Consider the following 26,241-nt stretch of genomic DNA (forward strand, 5'->3'; position numbering starts at 1 on the left):
ATGCTCCCAATTTACTCAGGAGAGCTTGTCTTTTTCAACTTCCCAGGTAGATTGGATCCATGTATGTCTCTCTTAGGGTCCTACTTGTTGTCTAGGTTCTCTGGGGTTGTGAATTGTAGGCTGGTTTTTCTTTGCTTTATGTCTAAAAGCCAGTTATGAGTGAGTACATATTATATTTGTCTTTCTGTGTTTGTGTTACCTCACTCAGTATTATGTTTTCTACATCCATACATTTGCCCACAAATTTCAAGATGTATTTTTTTCCACTGTGTAGTACTCCTTTATGTAAATGTACCACGTTTTCTTTATCCATTCTTCTGTTAAGGAGCATCTAAGTTGTTTCCAGGTTCTAGCTATGACAAATAATGCTACTATGAATGTAGTTGAGCACATGTCCCTGTGGTGTGATTGAGCAGCCATTGGATATATACCCAAAAATAGTATTGCTGGGTCTTGAGGTAGGTTGTTTCCCAATTTTCTGAGAAATTGCCATACACATTTCCAAAGTGGCTGTACCAGTTTGCACTCCCACCAGCAATGGAGGAAAGTTCCTGTTATCCCACGTCCTCTCCAGCATAAGCTGTCATCAGTGTTTTTGATCTTAGCCATTCTTTTTTTTATTTATTTATTTATTTATTAAAGATTTCTGCCTCCTCCCCACCACCGCCTCCCATTTCCCTCCCCTTCCCCCAATCAAGTCCCCCTCCCTCATCAGCCCGAAGAGCAGTCAGGGTTCCCTGCCCTGTGGGAAGTCCAAGGACCACCCACCTTCTTCCAGGTCTAGTAAGGTGAGCATCCAAACTGCCTAGGCTCCCACAAAGCCATTATGTGCAATAGGATCAAAACTCAGTGCCATTGTTCTTGAGTTCTCAGTAGTCCTCACTGTCTGCTATGTTCAGCGAGTCCGGTTTTATCCCATGCTTTTTCATGGGATGTACTCAGTCATATCTGGTTTCTAGCCATAAATAAAGGACATTGAGCCTATAATTCGTGATCCTAGAGAAGCTAAATAAGAAGGTGAACCCAAAGAAAAACATATAGTCATCCTCCTGGATATTAACCTTCATCAGGCGATGAAATGAGACAGAGACAGAGTCCCACATTGGAGCACCGGACTACAACCCCAAGGTCCAAATCAGGAGCAGAAGGAGAGAGAGCACGAGCAAGGAACTCAGGACTGCGAGGGGTGCACCCACACACTGAGACAATGGGGATGTTCTATTGTGAACTCACCAAGGCCAGCTGGCCTGGGTCTGAAAAAGCATGGGATCTTAGCCATTCTTACATGTGTAAGATGGACTCAGAGTCATTTTGATTTGCATTTTCCTGATGGCTAAGGTTGTTGAGCATTTCCTTAAATGTCTTTTAGCCTTTTTAGACTCCTCTGTTGAGAGTTTTCTGTTTAGGTCTGTACCCCATTTTTTATTGGATTATTTGTTCTTTTGAAGACCAATTTCTTAAGTTCTTTGTATATTTTAGAGATCAGCCCTGTGTCCAATGTGGGGATGGTGAAGATCTTTTTCTCATTCGGTAGGCTGCCATTTTGTCTTGTTGACCATGTCCTTTGCTTTACAGAAGCTTCTCAGTTTCAGGAGGTCCCATTTATTGTTTCTTGCAATATCTATGCTACTAGGGGAAAACAGTAGATTTTCTTAAAGCAAGATGTTTGCAGAGACTTATAGAAAACTCTTTTAAGGAATGATTGCTTCCTTAAAAGCACTAATTTCCAAGTGAAATTTATGCCTCCTTGCAGAGTCAGTGAGGAGTACCCCAGGCAGCTGGAAGAAGACAATTCATTACCGGTTAGTGTACACTCCATGAAGGACATTAATTCACAAAATGAAAAACTAATCGAGTGTTTAGCTGGCCCTTTATCACTGGTGGCGGTCTGTACCAGCTCTGCCCTTGGTGTTTACTGAGCTGATAGGACTGTGGGCAGGCCTGCTTATCACATCTCATCTCAAATGAGTTTTCATCCTCTCTGAGCTTCACTGGGCATTCCTGTTTTCTTCTTCCAAATCAAGAATCCAGGGGTGCCAAGGAGACAGAGCAGAAAGTTAGAAATGGGCCCAGTCCTTGACTTCTTGATGCATCTTAGCCAAACCTCTCTCGCCCTGCACATATATACCATATAGTAGTCGTACAGAATCTAGTCCTCAGAGCGCTCAGCTAATTAGAAGGCTAGCTTTTTCTTCTCATATTACAAATGATAAACTTGAAAGCATGAACGGTGCCTGTGATTGACAGTCATCACTGGGAATGAGAGCTTGCCTGCCTTGATTCTCCTCCTTCTCCTGCTCTGTGCTTCCCATTGTCTCTGCACCCTGCATTGTAGACATTTGGTCTATCCCTGTGCTATGGTTTCTGAGTTGATGTCATTGTTACTTCCCAGAGATGAGAACATTTGGAAACATAGTACAGTACTCTGTATTTTTGAAGGATTCTGTCTATATTTTTATATTTGAATAAGCCCCTCTGAGATAAACACTTAAAATGCAAAAATTTGAAGATGCTCTCTGTCTACTTAGGGGGTTTTTGTTTTTTTTTTCTTTTTTAATTCTATACTGTAAGTTCTTTGAGTTGCAGATAGTGAGGGAAATGCTAAAATTGATCTTACTTGGAGGGATGAATTTTGCTTTCCTCTTTTTGCCTTTTGCCTGACTTGTCTGTTGTGCTTTTCTGCTTTACCAGTTGTTTCCATGCCCTCTCCAGTGGGCATCGTAGCTGAACCAAGAAATGGACATGTAGCCAACCAGCTTAATAATCACAATGGTCACATGCACAGACAAGGACTCATATTTCACGTGTTCCTTGGAACTTTCCCAGTAGCAGTTAATTGACATTGGTGGAGCACTAGCTTATGGGACCATCAGGGAAGATATTCTTTCCAGGGATATTTCTGTATTAAGACCTTAATAGCAGCAATACCTACTATGTGCTAAGACATAGACCCAGGAGCATACAGGACCCAGTCTTTGCTTGTAGGGGCTAGTAAGTCATGAAAAGACAGCTAGCTGTGAATGTAGTTAAGTAGAAATGATCAACTATCAAAAATACAGTATGATATAGAGTATTCTTTTTTTTTTTTTTTTGAAAGATTTATTAATTTATTATGTATGTATCGCTGCATGACAGAAGAGGGAACCAGATCTCATTACAGATGGTGGTGAGCCACCATGTGGTTGCTGGGAATTGAACTCAGGACCTTTGGAAGACCAGGCAGTGCTCTTAACCTCTGAGCCATCTCTCCAGCCCCGATATAGAGTATTCTAACATGCACATCTGTACACATAAATATACATTGGACATTTTATCTCCATAATAACTAATTACATAAATTCTGTAGTTATTACTGTTTTGAGGGGAGGGGAGAAAAGGTATATTTGGCTTTCATATCTTGATCACAGTTCGTTATTGTGGGAAGTCAGGAGAAGAACTCGAGCAGAAACAGAGGCAGTGCTGGGCTTACAGATTTGCCCACTATCCCTTGTTTCGTTTCCTTCCTTCCTTTTTTTTTTCCTTTCTTCCTCTCTTCCTTTTTTAACTTTATTGATTCTCTGTGAATTTCACATTATGAATTCCAATCCCCCTTATCTCCCTGTCCCCTCAATCCTCCCTCCACCCTTGCAACCTCCCCCAATAGACAAAATCAAAATCCAAACGAAACAACAGCAAGAATCTTACCATGGAGGCTGTAGCCCATTGAGTTACACAGTTTATCCTTTACTTGCAAGTGTTCATTGCCAGGAGTCATTGGTCGGCCTAGGCCTCTGGTTTCTGCTGCACTACCAATAATGGGCTTTCACTGGGGCTCCTCTTGGATAGCCTGTTGTTGCCCTGGGTCATAGAGTATCATTCAGTTCATCCCCTAGTCATCATCGCTTTTAAGTACAGGGGAAGTGTGGCCCTACGGAGTGAGATAACTTAACTGGCACACATAGCTGTTGAAATATTGAGCTACTAGCAGCATTTGATCCTATTCCGTATTCCTTGTAGCACATATGTTAAATAGCTCACCACTTGGGTGTCATCCAGAGCAAACTTTGGTGTGGACAAATGGGAAATGTTGACTAAAACCTGAGAGAAAAGATGTGTCGCTGTAGATGAGTGCCGGGCATGCACTCAGCATGTGCTCCGAACCATCGGTGCAGTGGCAGAAGCAAGCTCAGCACACTAACAACCCTGTGCTGCTGAGGACAGGAAGGTGCAGTCTGTGGCTTCCTTCACACACAGAGCAAGGGATAGAGAGGCACCATCGTGTGGTGCTAATAGACACCAACCTCCTTCTCTTTTGTTCTGCCTGCTGCAGAAAAGAGAGTGTTCATCAAACAAATGACCGGAACAGGTCATGGTGAGATTCAATGACACCTAGCTACTTTAAAAGTAACCTCAAATGGATTTAAGAGTGTTAAGGAAATTTGCTAAAGTTGAAAATTGTAGATTATGGAAATATAGCACAGAACTAGATGATAGCAAGTATCCTTGTTCTCAGCACAATGAAAGAACTCTGAAAACTATGAACTCCACTGAGCACAATTAGACAGCCATCCCTGCAGCCAGTGTAGTTGCAGGGTGCAGAAGAGCTGTGACGGTAACCAGAGCCAGCATAGTTCACAAAAAGCAGTGTCTACAAGGCCCCTGAAAGAGGGCACATGGAACTTAGGAAGAAGAAACAGGGTCTGAATCAGTTCAGCTTGTATGTCCTTTAGAAATACCAACTCATTATTTCTCCGATAATGAAAATCTACTTAATCACCCAGAAGAGGAAACTGTGAGAGTTTGGATGCTGTTGAGCATCACGAATCTAACACTCCTAAAAAGTCAAAGTGATATACAGCCTGATGGGCAAGCAGTTCCAGACTTTGGAGCATTTCAGATTTTCTGCAGGCTGTTCAGCCAGTAAAGCACACAAATGTTCCAGAATCCCTACAAATCTGAAATGAAAACACTTGTGGTCCCAAGTGTCTTGGAAGGGATGCTCACCCGGTATTCACTGTTAAAGGCGAGTAGTCTGACGAACAAGCACAGCTAAACTTGTCTGCTTCAGTACGTCATTCATTCTTAATGCCCAACGTTTAAACCAGTTGCTACAAGATTGGCGTGTAAGTCACAAACCCTAAAAGCTGTAACCACCCTTGTGTCCTCAAGAACAAGCAGTTTGACAGGAAGATGCATTCAGTTTTGCAGGGAAACCTTTACAGAGCCACTGCAAGAAGGTCCATGGAGGTGACCTTGGAATATGCTTAGCTGAGGTCTGCCTCTTTGGGGTATGTAGCACTCACATAACACATGTATACAAGCACATACATCCAGTCGGGGCAGTATGTTCCGCCTCCTTTATTTGTATTTGGCACTTCTCTCAGGCCTCTTCCAGGCCCTCATAAAATACATAATAGGCTGTCGTGCACTCTAGTTTCTTCCTGCGGCATGAGCACTAGATGCTGTTGTCCAGCCTCCCTCTAGCCCCTCAGCCCCCATTCCATTCTCTTCCGTAGTAGCTACTGTTTGATGTTTAGTTCCCGTGTATGAGAGAAAGCATGCAGCCTTTCTGTATCTGGCTTATTTCACTTAACATAACATCCTTCACTTCTAACCATTTTGCTGCAGAGGACAGGATGTGTCCTTCCTTATGACTGAGTAAGCCCCGAATAGGCGGAGAGCGGGAGACAGAGGGACATGTCTTAACCCAGTCAGCCAGTACGTTGCTTCCTCAAAAAACTAAAAACATATCTTTCGTTTGTTTGATTCAGATACCCCATTTCTGGGCACATATCCAAAGGCAAGGAAGTCAGCATATTAAAGCTGCACCTGTCCATGTCCATGCTGATGACAGCAATATTCATAGTCGAGAGATAGTATCGACCTAGCTATCCGTTTTCCTGCATCTTCAACTTGGTGTGTGTTTAGAAATAGCAGGGAAACTTTGGGCACAATCTTCTAGAAAACCAGAAAGCAGAGTGTCTCTGTAAATACTTTTCTGAAGTAAAGGCTGAATCTTTTTTGCAAAGAAATGCTACAAAGTGTTATTGAGAATAAACGTAATTCATAATTTGTGAGTATTAAATAAATACAGAAAAGAGAAAGAAAAACAGTGTAGAAAAGGGAGATTGCACAATTCAAATAATGAGGGAAAAGAAGAAAACAGATCCCTTATTTCTGATATATATTATTTATGTTTTGCCTCTCCTCCTCAGCCTGTGACACTTGAACCTAATTTAAATGTTAATCTTACACACACAAACACACACACAGGCACACACACAGGCACGCCGCTTTGACTGACAACATGGAAAGTACAGCGGAAACCTGTTCACTTATACCCAAAGTCTTCCTTTTCAAGATCCATGACTTAGAAATCCTTGGGTTTTTTGTTGGTTAGCAGCATTCTCCTTCCGGATCTTACCAGGTTAGACAATGTTAGCACATCTTCCCTGAAGGTGAGGAGCTATGGGGTGCAGGATAGAGAACCTTAGAGAGCACTCTCAGGAAGTCTAGCCTAGAGTTTACAGCATTCCATAAAAGAGGAAGTCGAGGAATCTTTTTTCCCCTTTGAGATAAGATTTCATGTATCCCAAGCTGGCCTTAAACTTACCTTGTAGCCAAAGATAGCTTTAACTTCTCCTCTTACTGCCTCAGTGTTCCAAGTGCTGGAATTACAGGCATGTGCCGCCATGCGTGCCTTATGTAGTACTACTGCACGTCAAACCCATGACTTTTTGTGCTTAGCAGGCACTTTACTTTCATTCCCAACCCAGAAGTCCTTGGTGACCCTTCACGCCACTCTTTCCTGTTCCAAATTTTCCATAGTTCACAAATATCTCACAAGGAGAAGGTTATCTTCATTCGTCAAGGCACAGTGAAGAATACGAAAAGCAGTTTAGCTATTTCAAGCAAGAAAAAATTAGATGTTTTAAAAATTGCTGAGAGAGCTTAGAAAACAGTTGGAAGGAAGCGAGAAGCCAGGAAAGTGGATGTCATCTTTCAGGAAATCAGGAAATGCAACCCAGGGTTCCGCCTACCTAGAGCTAGGAAGCAGATGTTTGCAGTGGGAACTGCCGCAGCCTCTTCCCTGCCAGCTGCCAACATGTCTGTTGTTAGCCCTGCAAGAGGAGAATGGTGTTTTCCTTTTCTTACACATCTTTGGGGAGCAGTTTTAGTGGCAGAACCCAAATCCCGAACCCTACTTGCAAGAGTTGGAAAATTTCCCTGTGCTTCCGGGAAAGCAGCTGGGAAAGTTGCCATGTTGTCGGCAGACAAATGTACACGGGTGTCCCCACTCCACTCCTGTGGCATATGCAGTCTAAGGTGATATGAGGGGAAACCGTTTCCAACAAAGCAGATGACATAGCCAGACTCGGAGCCGGGAGGTGACTCAGACAGTACCTGTCACACAAGCATGGGATCTGAAGATTCCCTTCTTATTAGATGGAAAGATGATTCCGCTCTGCCATCGCTAGTCCCCTTCTCCCTATATCACTGTTCTCATAGGTTTGCGATCCGGTCCAAAAGGTCACGATTTTATACAGTACAAACGTCTTATCTCTCTATCATTTTTTTCTGGCCACCACCCCTGTGAACAGTAAGTTCCCCGTCCTCCAGAGTTTTTAATGGAATCTAGGAATCTCAGTCTCCTGGGTGCCTAGCAGGAGGCTTAACAGCAATAACTTAGGTTTACTGAGCATTTACTAATGTACTGTCATTGTTTCAAGTACTGCTATGTTTTTAAATCTCACTGCATCTTTATAGTGACTGAAATCATCACTCTTGTTCACAAGTTTTACTGCTTTGTCCAAGGTTATAGTAAGTGTTTGAAATCAGAGTTCAGCCATTGTTTTCTAGGACGTTCCAGAAGATAAGGACTTGGTTTATAACTAAATATAAGAACATTCACATATGTGGAGCATAGTAGTGCATGACTTTAATCCCACTACTCAGGAAGCAGAGGCAGGAAGAGCTCTGTGAATTCAAGATCAGCCTGGCCTATATAGTGAGTTACTGAACAGCCAGCCAGGGCTACATAGAGACACCCCGTCTCAAAGGAAGGAACAAAGGAAAAGGAAAACCACTCATATATTGTTTGAGAAAAGTAGTTAGATTTTGAAAGTATTTTTTTTTTAAGATTTCTTTACTTTTGCCAGGCAGTGGTGGCACATGCACACCTTTAATCCCAGCACTTTGGAGGCAAAGGCAAGAAAATCTCTGAGTTTGAGGCCAGCCTGGTCTACACAGTGAGTTTCAAGATAGCTAGGGATATAGAGAGAAACCCTGTGTCAAACAAAACAAAACAGCAAAAGGATTTATTTTATGTGTATGAGTACTTTACCTATGCATATGTTTCGGTACCACTTACATGTCTAGTTCCTGTAGAGGCCAAAGGATGGCATCAAAAATGGTTGTGAGCCACCATGTGGATGCTGGGAATTGTGAAGAGCAATCAGTTAGCCACTGAGCTGTCTCTCCAGCCACTTGAGAATAGTTTTTAATTATATAAACCAGCTGATAAACAACTGCATCCTCATAAAGGATTTAAACTCAGATTGATAACATTTTAGCTGTTTGTTTTGTTAGGGTTTTTTTTGGGGGGGGGTTGTTTTTTTTTTCAAGACAGGGTTTCTCTGTAGCTTTGGAGTCTATCCTGGAACTAGCTCTTGTAGACCAGGCTGGCCTCAAACTCACAGAGATCAGCCTGCCTCTGCCTCCCAAGTGCTAGCATTAAAGGTGTGTGATACCACTGCCCCGCCTAATATTTTATTTTTTTTATTTTTTTTTTACTTGAAAGTTGTATTTATTAAAGAGCCCAAAGGCATTTGAACCTCAATTTACATTTTTCTTTTTTTTTAAATTTATTTATTTATTAAGGATTTCTGCCTCGTCCCCACAACCGCTTCCCATTTCCCTCCCCCTCCCCCCGATCAAGTCCCCCCCCTCATCTGCTCGAAGAGCAATCAGGGTTCCCTGACCTGTGGGAAGCCCAAGGACTGCCCACCTCTATCCAGGTCTCATAAGGTGAGCATTCAAACTGCCTAGGCTCCCACGATCTGGAGAAGACAATAATCAACTTTATATGGAAAAACAAAAAACCCGCCTAATATTTTAGTTTTTAAGAAAGTTGGTTGTGCTAGTTCCAGGACAGGCTCCAAAACCACAGAGAAACCCTGTCTCGAAAAAAAAAAAAAAAAAAAAAAAAGAAAGTTGGTTGTGGAGACATATACATGAACTGTGAATTATTCTATGGATGACATGGGAATAAATACATGAACAATTTTCATGTGTTACTAATGTAAAAAGACAGAAATGTGGTCATACATTATTAACTTTCAGAAGGCACTAGTCCATGTGTGTATGGCTAGCACATTTGACACATGAGAGATTGAAGGGAAATATACAGCTGTAATATTTGCTACATGCTAGAGAGGTAGTCACTGAAGAAAAATAGTAGCAGGATTAATGCCTGAGGGTTCTGCTCTGTGTATACAGGTCAATTCTCTCTGCATCCCTGACTGCCAAGATGCAGCAGAGAAGCCGCTGCCAGTACATAGCTAGTCACAGTGATGTCACGTGTCTTTCTATCTTCCATAAACCAGCTATTTGCATATTGTCCTGATGATAGGCAGGGATCTGAGGACCAAGTTTCTAGGCTTCTGGCTGGCTGTTCCCTGAAGTCAGTTATTCTCAGGCTTTAGCATGAAAAGGAAAGCTGACCAAATGGTCCAATGTATACATTACGCTAGAGGGAGGGTATCTTCCATCTACCGTATCTTTGTTAGGTAAATAATAATATTAGTAACAGGAATACCATGACTAAGCGTCATGCATCCAACTCTGTTCTAGTCTTTTATGAATTTTCTTATTTAATCATCAGAATCTTGTGAGGATGATAATCCTTTTCATATTGGTTAAGAACCTGTTTTGGCATTATACATATATCTGAAATTCTCAAGAATAAAAAAAAATTACCTCGTAATCTGTTATGGAGAAGGTGATCCAAATAATATATGAGACAGTGAGAATTTGAACCCGGGTCTTTCTGAGGGCATCTCATTCAATGTGTTTGATACTTTCTTGTTCTAGGAACCATGTTATTTGCTGAGGACACCAAGATAAAAATGAGATTGTTCCTACTGCCAATCAAGAAAGTCATGATTATTTCCTATTTCCGTCCCAGTTTATGAGTGATATGACTGCCTGGAAAGCGGGAACTGTAACGCATTCAGTAGAAGAGGATCCAGGATGGGTTATCAGGCTGTTTACTTCATTTTGTCCCCATTTGTAGGGCTTGCCATCTGGCCTGTGTATTGGGAACCATACTTAGTGTTGTTTCCTGTTTCACCATTTGCAAATAAGCCTAATGTTTTCATTTGCAGAGTGAATTAATCATGCTCTAAAGCTCTTTGGAAGATTTGCAGGCAATAAGCTTTAAGAATCCTGTCTGACCCTTTGATGTACAGTGCTGTCCTGTCTGCACATGTTCTAGTGCAATGGTGGAACAAAGCTTGTAGGAGTAAACAAACAACTCCACCAGATGGACCCCATAGCTGACAGTGCTTGGGTGACCAAGACCCTGAGACTAGTTAACCCAGGGACCTAGTGTAAAACCAAGTACCACCGTCCTTAAAAATAAATAAATACATTTTTAAGAAGCATTAAAATGACTTCTCATGACATTCTGAAATACTCATAAATCATAAATCCTCCTACAATAGAGGAGAACAATACAAAGATCCAAGCCAGATATTATTCAGGGAATGAGAGACCATGGAACACCACTCTAAATGGAAGAATGTCTCAATCAAATTCCTCTCCTCAGGGCTCAGTTAACTCTGTGGAGGAAGAGGCAGAAAGAATGTAAGAGCCAGAGGAATAGAAGACACTAAGAAAACAAGGCCTCCTAAACACAGTAGACCTGACATACATATGAACTCACAGAGACTGGGCATGCACAGGGCCTGCAGGGGTCTGTACCACATAGCGTCATAGGGTCCTAGAGCCTAAAGAAGCAGACACATGCCCACAACTGTAACCCAGAAGTTTTCTCCAATTAGTAACCACTTGCAAATGAAAATTCAGTTTTCTCCAAGGAAGTCTCACTGGGGAAACAAGCACTTTCAAGGCTACTTGCCCAGCAGGAGGTGGCCAGCAAAGAAAATGCAACAGCACCATTGGAGGTTCCTTGTCTCATAACATTGTGTCAGAGCTTTTGGTTTTGTTTTCTTTTTCATTTTTATTTTATTCTATTTATATATTTTCTCCCGCTCATAGGTTCTTTGCATATATATTATGCTTTCAGTTCAGTGTTTTTATGGGATTCCTGAGTGTGTAAACAAGTAACTCTCTGAATCTGTCTGTTTCATGGGCCTTTTCTTAGACTTTTTTCCTTTTGTTTGTTTGTTTTGTCTTAGTCTGATGTATTAGTTTTTATTTTATTATACTTTATTTTATTATTTCTAGAAGCCTGTTTTCTAATGAGAGAAAGAAAGGGGCTAGATCTGGATGGGAGGAGAGGTGGAGAGGAACTGGGAGGAACAGAGGAAAACCTAATTAGAATACATTATGTGAGAATGAAACTATATTCAATAAGAGGGGGAAAGCAGAGTAATTCCAATATAGAGGAAAGTCCATGTAATAATAATATAGGAAAAATTACAATATAATAAGTTGGTGGTTACTCCCCCTAGTATGTCAGCCATGATTTGGTTGATCAGATATCCCTAGCAGTAGACTGATATATGGTTGCTGGTTTCACATAAAATAATGTTCCAAGTCCTGCCTCCTACATATGGCTTTCTTGTTAATGGCAAAAAGCAGTATCTTTCATTTCAACCTTAGGCTTTATCCATATGTTTGAAGGACACTTGTCTGGTTGAGTTTTGTCAAGTTGACACAGGCCTAGACATATCAGAGAAGAGGGGATGTTAACTGAGAAAATGGCTCCAATCATCTTGCCTTCTGAGCAAGTTGTGAGGCATTTTCTTACATAATGAATAGTATATGCAGGCCCAACCTGTTACGGATGGTGCCAACCCTGGTAGATGACTGTGTGATGTTGTAATAGGAGCAGCGGGTTGCGTTCCTGCCGCCCCAGCTCTTGGTTGCCTGGCAAGCTTATGCCCCGAAATAACAACACACAAACTGTATTCTTTTAAACACTGCTTGGCCCATTAACTCTAGCCCTTACAGGCTAATTCTCATATCCCGATCAACCCATCTCTAATAATCTGTGTAGCATCAGTCTTACCGGGAAAGATTCAGCATATCTGACCTGGCAGCTTGCTTCATGGCATCTGCCCGGGAGAGGGGAGCATGACCTCTAGTCCAGAGAGTCTGAGTTCACTTCCTCTTCCTCCCAGCATTCTGTTCTGTTTACTCCACCCACCTATGTTCTAACCAATAAAATGGGCCAAGGCAGTTTCTTTATTAGCCAATGACCTTCCTCCATCAGTGTGATATATAAGAAAGCAGCCTGAGCAAGCCAGGAGGAGTTAGCCAATAAGCAGCACTTCTCTATGACTGTCTGCTTCAGTTCCTGCTCCAGGTTCCTGCCCTGACTCCCTCAGTGATGGATGTGACCCGAGAGTGTAGGCTGAGACCACCAGGAATCCTGTTTGAACAAAGACAAATGTTTTCTCTCTGCCAATCAATGTTTTTTGCCTCAAAAATTACCTTAAAATGGAAACCTGTCCCTTTTTCACCTAACACTGGGGATGCTCTGTGATTTGGGGTTTTATGCAGTCATGGACTTAACATAGCTCCATAATTGTGCAATCCACAGGACCAGAGCTGTTCCGTAGCTGCCCCTCCCTGGTTGCTCTTTAATATCTGCAGAAGCTAAATTGGCCACACCACAAGCCTTTTTAGTAGATAATGAGGTTTTCTTGGTTTCTTTTTTCTTTTCTTTTTTTTTTTTTTCAGCCAAGCCTCCAGGAAGATTATTTAGAATTAAAAGGGGGGGAAAAATCAATCTCAATGTTCTGCCCAGGGCTGAAATAGGTGAGGTCTGTACTGTCAATCACATGCTATAAACATCATGTGTCCACACTGGTCTGCACTGTATGTAGATAGGACCCTGCAGCTAACTGCTCCGAGGACCTAGAACTTGCTCAGACTTGTAACCATCAAGCAGTGTTTTATGAGTACTGAATACAGCAGCCTCTCTACAGAACCCTGCTGTGCGCATTGTGCATTTCAGACTCAGAGTTGGCCCCTTATCCCATGGTCGCCTAGGGGAACTACAATCCATTTTTAAGTTGGCTCTTATTTTTGTTTCACTCTTCAGAAGGCCTCACATGAGTCCCCTTTGTAATTTTTCACTCAGATGCTCACACTCCCGGAACTTCAGGTTTCTTCCCTGAAACAGAATTATAAGCTTGACTAATGACTGTTAGGGAGACATGAGATTGAAACAATTGTAAAGATACAGTTTTGGTTTGTTTTTTTTTTTTTTGTAATGGATGTAAAATTCTTTGGTTTGTCCTTAACTTGAAGGTTAAATTCAGCAAGTATTATTGGGAATCTGCTGGTTGTAAACAAGAGCTGTATATTGTGAATCATGCTGAGAAGAAAGGGCTAATATTTTATTGACACATATCTAAGCATTTCCTAGGGATTTTACAGGTGGATAAAGTAAAAAATGAAATAGGCCAAGTATACAATAGAGAGACAGAGGAATATACTCAGAAAGGCGAAGGATCAAAACCACAGCCACCTTACCTCTCAACTTCCCAGCCAAAAAAAGAGTGAGCTTCATTTTCCTCGCACCTTATCACTTCCCTTCTCTGCCTAGACATATCACTTCCTGTCTGTCTGTACAGGCCTCCAGACCTCTATGGTTAGCTAGTGGCTAGCTCTGCCCTCTGACTTTTAGGCAAGCTTTAGTTGTACAAACAAGATTTCACCACATTTCCCCTTTTTTGTCTAAAAACTTGAAAAGGTTGTAACTAGCATAAGAAAAACTACATACAACAAGTACAATAATTATATATGATGATGAATACTTCAACAATGTCTAGCTATGTCTCTCAACCTTATACACTTTATATTGCTTTAGTGAATTTCTTTTCTGAATCTCATAACAAGGAAAACAATAACTATAAAGTCTTCAACTCCATCTGACCCAAGAAGGAAATAATATTACCTGAGTAAGCAGGAAATGCAAGCAAGCAACTTCCAAAAACTGTGAGAAATGACAGAAATAGCTGACTGCATAGACAGTCTCCCAAGGTTCCTCTGCAACGTTGGGGCATCCATCTTCGGCTTACAGGACTATCGTATCTGACAGACCTTAATGTGGTAATATCTTGTTTGTACAAATAAAACTTGCCTAAAAATCAGAGAACAGAGCTAGCCACTAGCTAAACATAGAGGTCTAGAGGCCTGTACAAACAGAGAGGTAAGGTGGCTTTGGTTTTCTACTTTCATCTCTCTGATCTCTCAGCATTTTCCCCAATATCTGACTCTGGGCTTTTATTATTAAGACCCATTAAAACTCATGCTACAATAATATCTCAAATAAATGTTACAGACATCTGAAATATTAAGCTTCTACAGTGAGTAGAACAGACATATGTTCGTCACCAGACTTTATATATAAAATAATATATGGCTTCTCAAAAAAAAAACATTCCATGAAACACTTAGAAGTTACCATATCCCTGGTCTATGATCAATAGTAGTAAGAGATGTAAAGTTCAGTCATTTAAACAGCAAATAGTACTGTAGGAAAGGAAAAACTCTGCCTCGTATACCCACATAAAGTGTTCCCTTCAGAGTCAGGGAGTACCTGTCTGTAGCATAAATACGTCATCAACTAAGTGACTGCATTAAAGGAAAGCAGAGAAGAATGTTGTACCTTCCCCCAGGCTCCCACATCCTTACTACTTTTTTCTTTCCTGGTAATGAACTTCTACTTTTCTCCACTGTAATTTTTATATCAGGCTTTTTTGTACCACCAGCCTCCAAATCATGACACAGAGACTTATTATTAATTATGAAAGCTTGGCCTATAGCTTAGGCTTGTCCCACTAGCTCTTATAACTTAAATTAACCCATTTCTATTCATCTATGCCCTGCCACATGGCTCATGGCTTTTACCTCTGTTCCTGTATGTCTTGCTTTCTCCCTGTCTAGCTGGAGACCCTGCCTTTCCTCTTCCCAGCGCTCTCTCTGTCCAGAAGTCTCACCTTTATTTCCTGCCTAACTATTGGCCATTTAGCTTTTTATTAAACACCCACAATGATACATCTTCACATAATGTAAAGGAATATCCACAACAATCTTTATTTTTGAGAATCCCTTCAGTTTTCCCAGTTCTTCCATGAGAATGGACCAAAGAGAGCCCCCATGTACAGTGATCATTGTGTTGCTATGACCAAACACCTGAGAGAAACAGCTGTGGGGAAAAGGTCTGTTTTGACTCACAACTTCAGAGGGTTCTCAGTCCATCAGGACAGGGTAAACATGGAGCTCAGGTGAGAAGTGTTTGACAGAGATGCCTTACATTACAGCAGACCAAGAAGAAAAATCAGAACTGGAACCAGGGGCCAAGGCTGTGAATTTAAAGGCCCACCCACCTCTCGTGACCAGCTTCTACCAGCTAGGTCCTATGGCTGAAGGTTCCACACTCTCCCCTCTCCCCCATATAGCACCACCTGCTGGGAAACAAGCATTCCAAACCCAGTCTGGAATGTAATGAACTGCTAGGAGTTGGCCTGCATATTGACTGGCAGTCTCATAGGAAAGCTGTATTTCTAGAACTGGTTACAAGCTTTTCCGTGTGTGGGGGCTAATCTGAACAATGGGGATATGTTGCCATTCTTTGAAGTCAGAATGATATTGGTTAAAGAACATGCCAGTCCACACTTTGGTTTCAGAGTCAATTGACTTTGCTAGTTTAAACTGAATTGCTACTTATATTTGCAAGAAATGAGCCTTTGAAATAGGAAGTAAGATGAGAGAACTTCCCATGCATATACCTTAGCTTTGTCTTTATTTGTAATCACTAGATTGCCTGAGCTTAGTGTGGTGGTACACATCTGTTATCCTTGTTCTCAGAAGACAACAGCAGGAAGATCAGTTCAAGGCCGTCTTCAGCTCTACCAAATTCAAAGTTAAGACTACTTAAGGTCCTGTCCCCCCCCCAAAAAAAAACCAAAAATCTAGAAAATACATAATTTGGAAGGGGAGGAAAGAGCAATAAATGAACTAAATGAGCCAAGAACATACCTGTAATCCAAGCACTCGTTAAACCAGGAAGATTATAGCAAAATTCAGCTTGGTCTACATGTGAACTCCGGCCACCTAGGGCCGCTGACCAAGACCTTATCTTAAAGACAGACAGACAGACAGAGTAAACCATTAGTTAATTAAAGATAAATGAATAACCTAGTTGTGGAAATAAATGTTTATCATAAAAGAGTAATCCTGAAGTTACTAAGAGGGCTCAGTCAGTAAAGTGCTTATCTCAGAAGCATGAAAGACAGAATTAATTTCCCAGAACCTATATAGTTCTGCAGGGGAGGGGCCAGGAGGAGCCCTAGGGCCCACTGGCCAAACAGTCTATCCTAATGAGTGAGTTCCAAGCCAAAGAGAGATCCCCATAAGTAGACAGCATTCCTGAAGATGACACCCAGGGTTGTCCTCTGATCTCCACACATGCACATACATGTACACACGTTCATGAAAAATGTTGCCAAGAAATTTCCATTTAGAATAGAGTAAAAGGTACCTAAGGTGAAGTTAATTGGATAAGAGATACTTGATCCAGTGAAGATCACTTGCATTTTTCAGATGCCAAGAAGCTTTGTAAATAACTAAATCACTTAACAGTTATAAAAATGTCTACAGAGCCCAGAGCATTGGAGTGGAGGAAGTTAAGCTTGAATGTGTTTGCAAGTATTCCAAGGGCATGGATAAAAACTGTGGGTAGTGGTGCAAAGTTTATAAAGACAACAAATAACGCTAGCTGCATTGAAGTGTAGCCTGGAACTGGAAGTAGCTGACATTTGGAAGTCCACCAGCAGTGGTAGGCTCACTAGCGGCAGGTTACATAGGCATCTGAGGACTGGGAAGAAGCAGGATGGAGGGGCTGCTCTCACTGTCCCCACTGACTGAGTTTCACACCCTGTCATCATTCCAAAGTGTTCAGCCTGATAACACCATCAAAGGATCTCAAAGTTATTTACAAGACCTAATAACGTATTACTTTCAGAGCAAGGAAGATGTAATTGCCACAATTTTCTAAATAGGAAAACTGAAGACTGGAAATTAAGTAATTTGATCTCAGGTGAGAGCAGACATCATTACGTGGTGGCTGTCATCTCTGTACACATAAGAACAGGATTCAGAAATAATTACTCTACCAAAATTTGATTTCCTAAGCTGTTCCCAATGAGAAGTCTCCTGAGATCATTCTCCCGTGTCTTTTTCTATCCTCTAAAAGATTTGCGTTTACAGGGTTAACCTTTCTTTTTCTGCCATGATAACTATCTCTCTTTTTTCAGTTTATCCCTTTCCTGACAGCTGATAGCAGCCTAAGCTAATATTGTAACAATTTTAGATATTACAGATGTATGAGGATGTCCTCCCACGAATCAATTAAAGAAGCCACAGTAAGTCACCACTGAAAGTGTGGCAGCTGCATCCTGGAAAGCAGATGCTCCTCCGGGTGTGAATGAGTCCAATTTTGACTAATTTTAAGACCTAAACAGATTTCAGTCTGGTTAATATTGGGCTGCGGAGCCACTTGAGACATCCTAATGCCCTCGACTGATTGCTTCTCCATGACAGTTACTGGGTTGGCTTTCCTTGAGAGAAACTGGGTATTTGACAAGCCAAGGATTTTATGTCGACAGAAAAAGAGGGGCCCAAATCTCTGTTGTAGCAAGGTGGACTAACTAATTCTAAAAATAAGGAGGCTTCAAGAGGCAGTGCTGCCTATAGGGAAAGCTCATGAGCTGTAGGAATTAGCTAGAATTGAATAAAACTTTATTTCTGTAAGATTCCTAAACAGTCCCCCCATAAAAACATCTATAACAAGTGACTTCCTCATCCCCACTCTTTACCTATAGTGTACCCAGAAAACTAAAGAGAAAGACAGAGTAGTAAATGGTCAGTTGTTCTTTCTTTTTCTGGTCTTTACAGCCAGTTACTGTGTGCATTCTTTATTGTTTTATGCTGGTCAATTAAAGTCACTCCATCAGTTTAACTAAAAGCATAATGTTAAATTATATAATGCCTTCAGTTATTCTTCTTACTTTGATTATGGAAAATGCATGAGTAATTAGTGGTGTGGTTAAGAGACAAGCATAAATAAATGATCGGTGAATGGGACATGATCATTGCTCGACTAGAGTTAGATGGAGAAAATGCAGACGAGTCACTGGCCCCACCCTCGGATGAATGAGAAATTTTGAAAAGATATAAAAACCATCACAGCAGCTGGGTGGTGGTGGCGCACGCCTTTAATCCCAGTACTCGGGAGGCAGAGGCAGGTGGATCTCTGTGAGTTCGAGGCCAGCCTGGTCTACAAGAGCTATTTCGGGGACAGGCACCAAAGCTACAGAGAAACCCTGTCTCGAAAAACAAAACAAAACAAAACAAAATCACAGCTATTGATTAATAGAACCTCATGATAGAATTAAGAGATTTGCTTTAAAGTATGGCAGGCAAAAGGTAAGGTTTGGGGGAAGGGATGAGTTGAAGAAAAGAAAATTGTGCGCATTTAAGAAAAACTGGAGTCAGTACTCGGGAGGCAGAGGCAGGCGGATCTCTGTGAGTTCGAGACCAGCCTGGTCTACAAGAGCTAGTTCCAGGACAGGAACCAAAAGCTACGGAGAAACCCTGTCTCGAAAATTAAAAAAAAAAAAAAGAAAGAAAGAAAGAAAGAAAAACTGGAGTATTTTGCCAGATAAATTATAGAGAGCTGGGGTACAGCATAGTGCTGCAACTTGTGCCTGGTGTGAAAAGCTCTAGGCTTGATCCCCAGCACTGAAAAGACAGCAGCCATTAAAAGCTGTCTAAGGAGCCAGGGCTTGATCACACAAGCACTAGAAAATGCAGTGAAATTAGCATCACTATACTTACATTTTGGGTAATTAGCTCCTACCTGCTTCATGTTTTGTTGCATTTAAAAGGTCAAACATGAAACAGACCTCAGAAGATCCATGAAAAAGAGAAGTCTGAACCAAGGAAGAGGCAGTTGATGTAGAAAAGAGAAAACAAATATTGGGAAAATATTTGCTAATTAGAATAAGTAAAAACTGGCCTTTAGTGGAAAAAAAAGTCAAAGATAAAACAGTTTATATTTCACTGGTAGGAAGGCAATTTAAATAAATTTTCCAAGGAACCATAACGTGTTTAGTTTTGAGATGCCTATGTAATGTGCACAAGTAGAGAGGTTTTTATAAAGGATTAAATGAAGTTTTTAGAGCCCTGAATTTATGAATTCATAAATAATAGGAGTGTCGAAAATGGATGAGCTCCACTCTCAGGTCCAGGAAAGCCTGGCAGTTATAGTAGGCTAAACGAAAAGGACGCAGCCTCGGGAATGCCAGAGAGACCGAAGAGTATTCACGAGAACATGGTGTGACATCAGCCGGAGCAGATGTAATTTCAAGAAGTAAATGGCCGGTGGTGCTCTATGTAGCAGAAAGCTCAGGTGGCATTAGCATCGAAAAGCATCCCACGAATTTGGAAATTTGAATTTCATAGAGTGATATCAGAATAACTTTTACTAAAGTAGTGAAAGGAGAAATCAAATTGTGGCCCACTGAGGAGTTAATACTAGGCAGGCCTGTAGATCAAGTAGCTGGTGGAAGTTCTCTCAGCCAGCCCGCAAGAATCTGAGATCTCCTGAGAGAAGTGGGAAGGACTGGAAGGGCCGTGAGTGGGGAAGTCACTGAGAAGGGGTAGCTAGCTGGCTGATACAATGGCTGAGAAGTAATGGGCGGCACTTTTTAATTTAAAAAATATTAGACAATACATTTTGATCATGTTTTCCTCCTTCTCCAACTCCTCCCAGATTGTCCCCACCTCCCTACCACACAACTTTCTGTTCTCTCTCTGAGTGCTCCAGAGTCACTCACTCTTCTGAACATTGACCAGTGGTGGTGTCCGTGTTGGTGCCCATCTACAGCAAGGAGAAGCTTTGCTATTGAGGGCTGAGTGAGGCACTGGTCTGTGAGTGTAGTAATATGTCATTAGAAGTGATGTTATTTTTGTTTTATTTTGCAGAATAATAGCATTAGGTTTTCTTCTACACCCATGACCTAACTAGTCTCGGGTTCTTAGGCACTTTAGCACTGTTGGATATCCTGATATGAATTCCATCTCATGAAGTGAACCTTAGATCCAGTCACATAGTGGTTGATTACTACTATGATGTTTGTATTGCGGTTGTACCAGTGTATCTTGCAGCTGGCTGACTGTTGTAGTTGCTGGATTGTAATACTGACTACCTTCCTCCTCCAGTAACACCATAAACACTGGGCTGCGGGCGTGAAGCCTCTAACTGTGCACCATTCTCAACAGAGCCTTACCATCAACTTTGGAAAGCTTTTTTGAGATTAGAATCAAGAACTTCCTATTGGCAATGTTCTGCTCTTTGATTTTTCTTTTGTTTTCATGACAGTGGGTGTAAGACTGGCCCAGGGCCAAAGGGAGCCTTAAGGCAATAGAACAAAAGAAGACAGAGGGAATCGTGCTTTCTGGTGGAAGGGTGTCTTGAGGCCTCAGCTCTGCCATCCATGCTGAGGGCCTTCAAAGGAGAAAGTGGAGGGATTTCTGAGTTGTAGCTGCGTGGCTGGTGTATTGCAAACAAGCAAGCAGAGGAGAGAATGAAAGAGGAACGCTCTTGAACTGGTTGTGGTGTTAGGACCTACCATTTCAGAAGCTGGACACAGAGCAGACTCACCAGCCAGCTGCTATTCTTTCATTCCAGGGCTTTGAGAGGGTGTGTATTTTCCTGATAGGGCAAGAAGTTTAGAGTCAGTGCCACTGCTGGCCATAGTTCCCAAATCAGGAAGAGGCAGAGCAGGAGAGAAAGGAGTGGCACCAGCATAGCCCTTTCTTTTTATCAGAAAAGCAGGAGTCTCTGAGGGGCGGCACAGAATTCTGCTGGAGGGCTTCCCAGACTGTGACACAGGGCCACTTCTTTCTGTAATTCCAGGGCTTCAAATAGTGTACATTTCATATGCTAGAGTGAAGGTGGGACATGAAATTGCCCTGTCCAGTGTCTCAGCAAAAAGCACAAGGTTCATCTTCCTCCCATTAGACCAGTGGACTTAATAGAGGAAGCCCCAGTAACGTCAGCATGAGGGTGAACTAGAAATCTTAAAAGAGACATGCTTGTATATAGTGGTCACATTATGGATGATCAGATATCAACCTTCCCCCAGGCTAGAAACAGCTGCTCAGGGTGCATGTCTTAAAGAGGTGATCAACTGCTAACATTTTAAAAGTTCAGTACCCATGGGGCTGTGGCAGAATGAAGAGAAGCCTCCAAGACAGATAGATAATCACTTAGTCTCTAGAAGGGTGTGTGCAGAGGTGTGTGCGGTGTGGTGTGGTGAGTGAGTGGCTAAGGATGATGCGTGTAGATGTGGGGGTGTGGTGTAGTGTTTTGTGGTATGTGGGGGGTGTTGTCCAGTAATCTCATTTCTTTACTATAAACAAAATCTATCAACACTGTCACTTGACATTTAAGAGCCAGTTAATTGTTCTCTGCTGCCTTTGCCATGCTCAGCATTTCTTTGCTCGGTATATTTCTTATTTTAGAAAGCTTCGTAAACTTGAGGGAGCTCTCAGGAATTGACAAGCCAGCATTTCAGGGAAGCTGTAGACATAAGTTACTATGTTACTTTAATATCACGCCACAGCTTTGCTGTACCATACAGTCAGACACAACGCAGTTTCCGTTATTCCACACTGCTCCTGCCATGCCCATTGCAAGCTTTACTTGGCAGCTGAACCTGCCGTTTGTGCATTTTATTTTGGGTTTTAGTTTTGTTGTATGTATTTTTGTTTCTGATACTTTGGGGAGTGGTCAGTTTTCACATGGTGAAGTTAGTTGTTTGTATGATAAAAAAAAAAGGGGGAAATTTCTAGCTTTTTAATGGATTTTACCCAAAATATTTTTGATAGTATTTGGTCAGTTATAGTGTTTGGGAGCTTGAGATCATGAGTACAATGTCAGAGTGATCTCTGCCTCTTCTCATTGATGTGTATAGATAACTCTGTAGACCAGAGTTTGTATCACATACAAAATGAATTCAGAGCCTTAAAAGCCCTAAAGTGATTTGAAATATTCTAATAATGTCACTTGAAGTTGCTTTCATCTGGCCTGCCACATGAAACGTTGTGATGGCAGTGATGCTGCATTGCCACAAAGCACCATGAATAGCAGTAACATTTGAGGGGACATGCAGTATTTTACAGCCACTCTCTGGCAGATGGAGTTTGTGAACAGCTAGGACAGTTCAGGGATTATTGGAATTTTAAATCTCCGTGACTATATTCTCCTCCTGACAGGCCAGTTCCTGTGAATGACATTCACTTGTTTATGCTCATGTGATGCTGTTTTAATTTCTTAGGGTGCGGATCCAAAGGAAACTTTAGCCTTAAAAGTTACATGCCTGGATCACATGTCTGGCCCTCACCTGGGCTTGATAGTACAGGAAAAGACATAATCATAATAGACTTGACTTGGGCAGGTGGTGACCACTATCCTATAAAATGAGTTATTGATGTCTCTGGGTCCTATGGTGTGCTCTAAGCCCACAGATCTCTTCTGCAAAGATCCACATCCTCCAACAGGGAAAAGGCTTCTCTGCCAAAGAAGCAAAACTGTACAGACGACTAGAAACTGAACTTTGACATGGATGGGATTGTTTCTGGATGTAATTATTAAGATTTCACTTGAACAAATAAAAGATTAAGGAAGAGTAACAACTGTTTATGTTTCTGACTTAAATGAATACTGAGAAAACTTCATGTGCTAATATTGTATTTTTCCTATGTCAATCCATTTATCAGTATGTGACCAAGTTGTCCCTATTTTACACAAAAGACTAAGGCAGAAATGTTTAAAGAGATTGGCTCTTGCTATACGGTAGCGAGAAGACAATGTACAGCAGTTGAGAATCCAGAGAGCTAAAAAGTCTTGGCTAATGTGGCCCAAATTCTGTTGATGATCTCCAAGAAACTGGAGAAGCTCAAGTAAACAACACTCCCGCTACCGCAGCTCAGTATTTTCTTAAGGAATCTATTTAAGTGTTTTAATATTTTATTTAGTATTAATATATACATGTAACTTTGGATCAAATCTACTGTCCAACTTTTCCCTTGTCCTCAACTTTTCCCTCCCAACTTCATGTACACTCTCCTTTCTTTTTAAGTTTTTTAATACCCTTCGTCCACTTAGTACTACCTGACATGCTCGGTGTAGGACCATGTACAGGAGGATGAGTAGCTACTCAAAACCCTCATACTACCCACAGAAAGCTGGCTTTCCCTCCCCAACACCCATCAGATGCCAATAGCTCTTCAGAGAGAGGTGGAATTTCATGAGCACCTGCCCCATCCATTCTAGAATTGTCTGACTTGAGCGTGTACGAGCCTTGTGAATACACAGTTCTAGCCACTGTGAGTTTATGTGTGCAGCTGTGCTACATGTCCAGCAAACACTGTTTCTCTGCAGACGTCTACTCTCTCAGAGTCCTACAGTCCTTCCGTGCCTTCTTCCTCAGTGAGCCTCAAACCTTTATAGAAAAGGATATGATTTAGATATCCCATTTAGACACTGCTTGGGCAATCATTGGTTCCCTGTTTCTGGAGTTAGTGGTGTCTCAGCACTGAGGCAGGCCTCAAGTCCAGGGATCCTTTTTCCAGAAGACCCAAGTTCTCTGGCAGAGAGAAGGATTTTCAGACAGAGAAGCAATGCTGAGATTTAGACCTGAGCACTCCGTAGACTCTGCATGTTGGCCAGTTGTGGGTCTTTGTATTAATTGCCACTACTGCAAAAGGAAGCTTGTGTAATAAAAGTTAAGCAGGAAATCGGCCTATGGATATAAAGATAAAAACTTAGGGATGCATAGTACTATGTTGATTTAGCACAATAATAGTAGTAGGTTATCTTCTTATACCTTTGACTTAATCAGTCAAAGATTTTTGGTCCAGTTGATGGTACTAGGAATGAGGTCCATCTTGTGGGATGAGCTAAGTCCAAGCAGAAAGTAGTTGGTTATGCCCATGATAATCCTGCCACTATTGCATTGTTCCATATATCTTGCCAGCCCAGCTATAAGGTTCAGTAGGTGAGACCATTGATGACTTTTCTCATTTCATAGCATGCATAGAACCTTCCAGCACTATGAACTCTAGCCAGTAGGGATGAAACTACCAGGTCATTATCAGCTTGATTTTTCCATGTCCTATAACTCAGGTATACAGTGTGTTCAGCAGTACGGTCTTATCAAGTAACCAATAGCAATAACAGTAGCCTGTAATGTTTGGGAACATGTATGAGATGTTATTGACTAACAAATCAAAAAAGAGGCAACCAATACCTGGCACTGGCTTTTTCATTTAAACTTCATGTGGTGTGTGTGTGTGTGTGTGTGTGTGTGTGTGTGTACGTTTCTATATTAGTAGATTTCTATATGGTGTTTTCAACGGACTTCAGTGTTATTCTTCCCCTTACTCCCTTTTCCACCCTCATCTCCTACCTTAGTCCTCCTGCTGTTATTCCTCCTCCCACCTTCATATCACTCACATTCTATCCCCCTCTCCTTGAAATCCCCTTGACTTTTTGTTAGTTCCCCAGCTTCTATGGGTTCTCCAGGTTAAATATGCATACCTAAGATTCAAAGCTAACACCTGCATCTGAGTGGAAACGTGGCAGTTGTCTTTCTTGATCTAGGTTTCCTCACTCAGAGGGATTATTTCCAACTCCATTCATTTACCTGGGAATTTCAAAATTTAATTTTTCTTTATGGCTGAATGTCCCATTGTGTAATTAAGCACATTATCATTATCAATACGATAGACATCTGTTTGATTCTATTCCCTGGATTTTGCAAATATAGCAGCAATGAATATGGATGCCCAAGTATCTCTGTAGTTAAGAAATGGCGTCCTTTGGAAAGTTAGCAAAATTAGCTATACCAGTATCCTAAAAAGCCCTTCTAGGGCCTGTCATTGCTCATAAGTTACATGTGAATTAAAGAGACATACAGCCCATCACCACCTCCCTCTATCTCATCACCCAGATGGCACAAGTGTCTCAGCCTCCACTCCTTGTAGACATATTAGTCTGTAATGTTGATTCTGCAACCTTCATTTCAGGAGTGATCTACCACAGAGAGAATACTTGGTCAGTAGACTTTGAGAATTATGAAGCAAGTTAGTCCATTCATTTGAAGAGTAATTCATTCTTTAGAATAGGGGAAATTTAGCCTGGAAAAGGAAAGATTTCATAGAAGCCGAAAGAAGTGTCTTCCATACTTAGTTCTGTCATGTTTGCGAATGACTACAGAGCTAAGCAGAAATTCTTGGAAGTTAATGAAGACAGGCCCAGGATTTTGATGCAGAATCAGCTGGCTCAGAGGTACCGATACTCTCTTCACAGGCACTGCCATGAGTGTGCAGCTAGAAGCTGAACAGCAACTTGAACAATGTACAGGAGACGCAGCCACAGGCCACACAGCTCTAGAGCTGCTTCTCTGTCAGTAAACTGACGGAGGCAGGCGACTGTTTAAGGAAGAACACAGCAGGACAGACGTGCTGCCGCAGTAGATAGAGGTGCTTGCTGTGCAGACCTGACAACCTCAGTTTGATCCCTAAAACCCATGATGAAAGAAGAGAATGCACTCTCCGGAGTTTGCCTCTGACCACGACACACACTGTGACAACACAGACCCATGCATCCATACTCACACACAGCAGGAATAATAAGTAAAATAAATTTTAAAGTAAAACCAGAGTCTAATGTATCTTAGACTTGTAATGCTGCCAAAGTAATAAAAACAGCAAGATGAATAAATAATATACATTCTGGTGTTTAATAAAATGATCCCTTTTTCCTGTCCTCTTCTAGTGCTGTCTCCTGCTCAAGAGAGCCATGTGAACATGGACCTTCCACCAGTATCTGAGCAGATCATGCAGACACTGAGTGAACTTGCCAAGTCCTTCCAGGATATGGCTGACCGCTGCCTGCTTGTCTTACATCTGGAAGTGAGGTATGACCCAAAT

At 41.6% G+C, this 26,241-nt stretch overlaps 1 protein-coding gene across 1 annotated transcript in view; it reads left to right on the forward strand.

Moving 5' to 3' along the window:
- Positions 1-26,241, forward strand: part of Exoc4 (exocyst complex component 4) — a 714,919-nt gene that overhangs the window by 624,074 nt on the left and 64,604 nt on the right. Inside the window, exon 15 of the mRNA XM_041675392.1 lies at positions 26,087-26,228. Coding sequence (XP_041531326.1) covers positions 26,087-26,228 — 142 coding nt within the window. The remainder of the gene's footprint in view (positions 1-26,086; positions 26,229-26,241) is intronic.

Source organism: Microtus oregoni, unplaced genomic scaffold, assembly GCF_018167655.1.
Source record: "Microtus oregoni isolate MIOR12 unplaced genomic scaffold, Mior012 000026F_ref0000081, whole genome shotgun sequence".
Taxonomy (NCBI): domain Eukaryota; kingdom Metazoa; phylum Chordata; class Mammalia; order Rodentia; family Cricetidae; genus Microtus; species Microtus oregoni.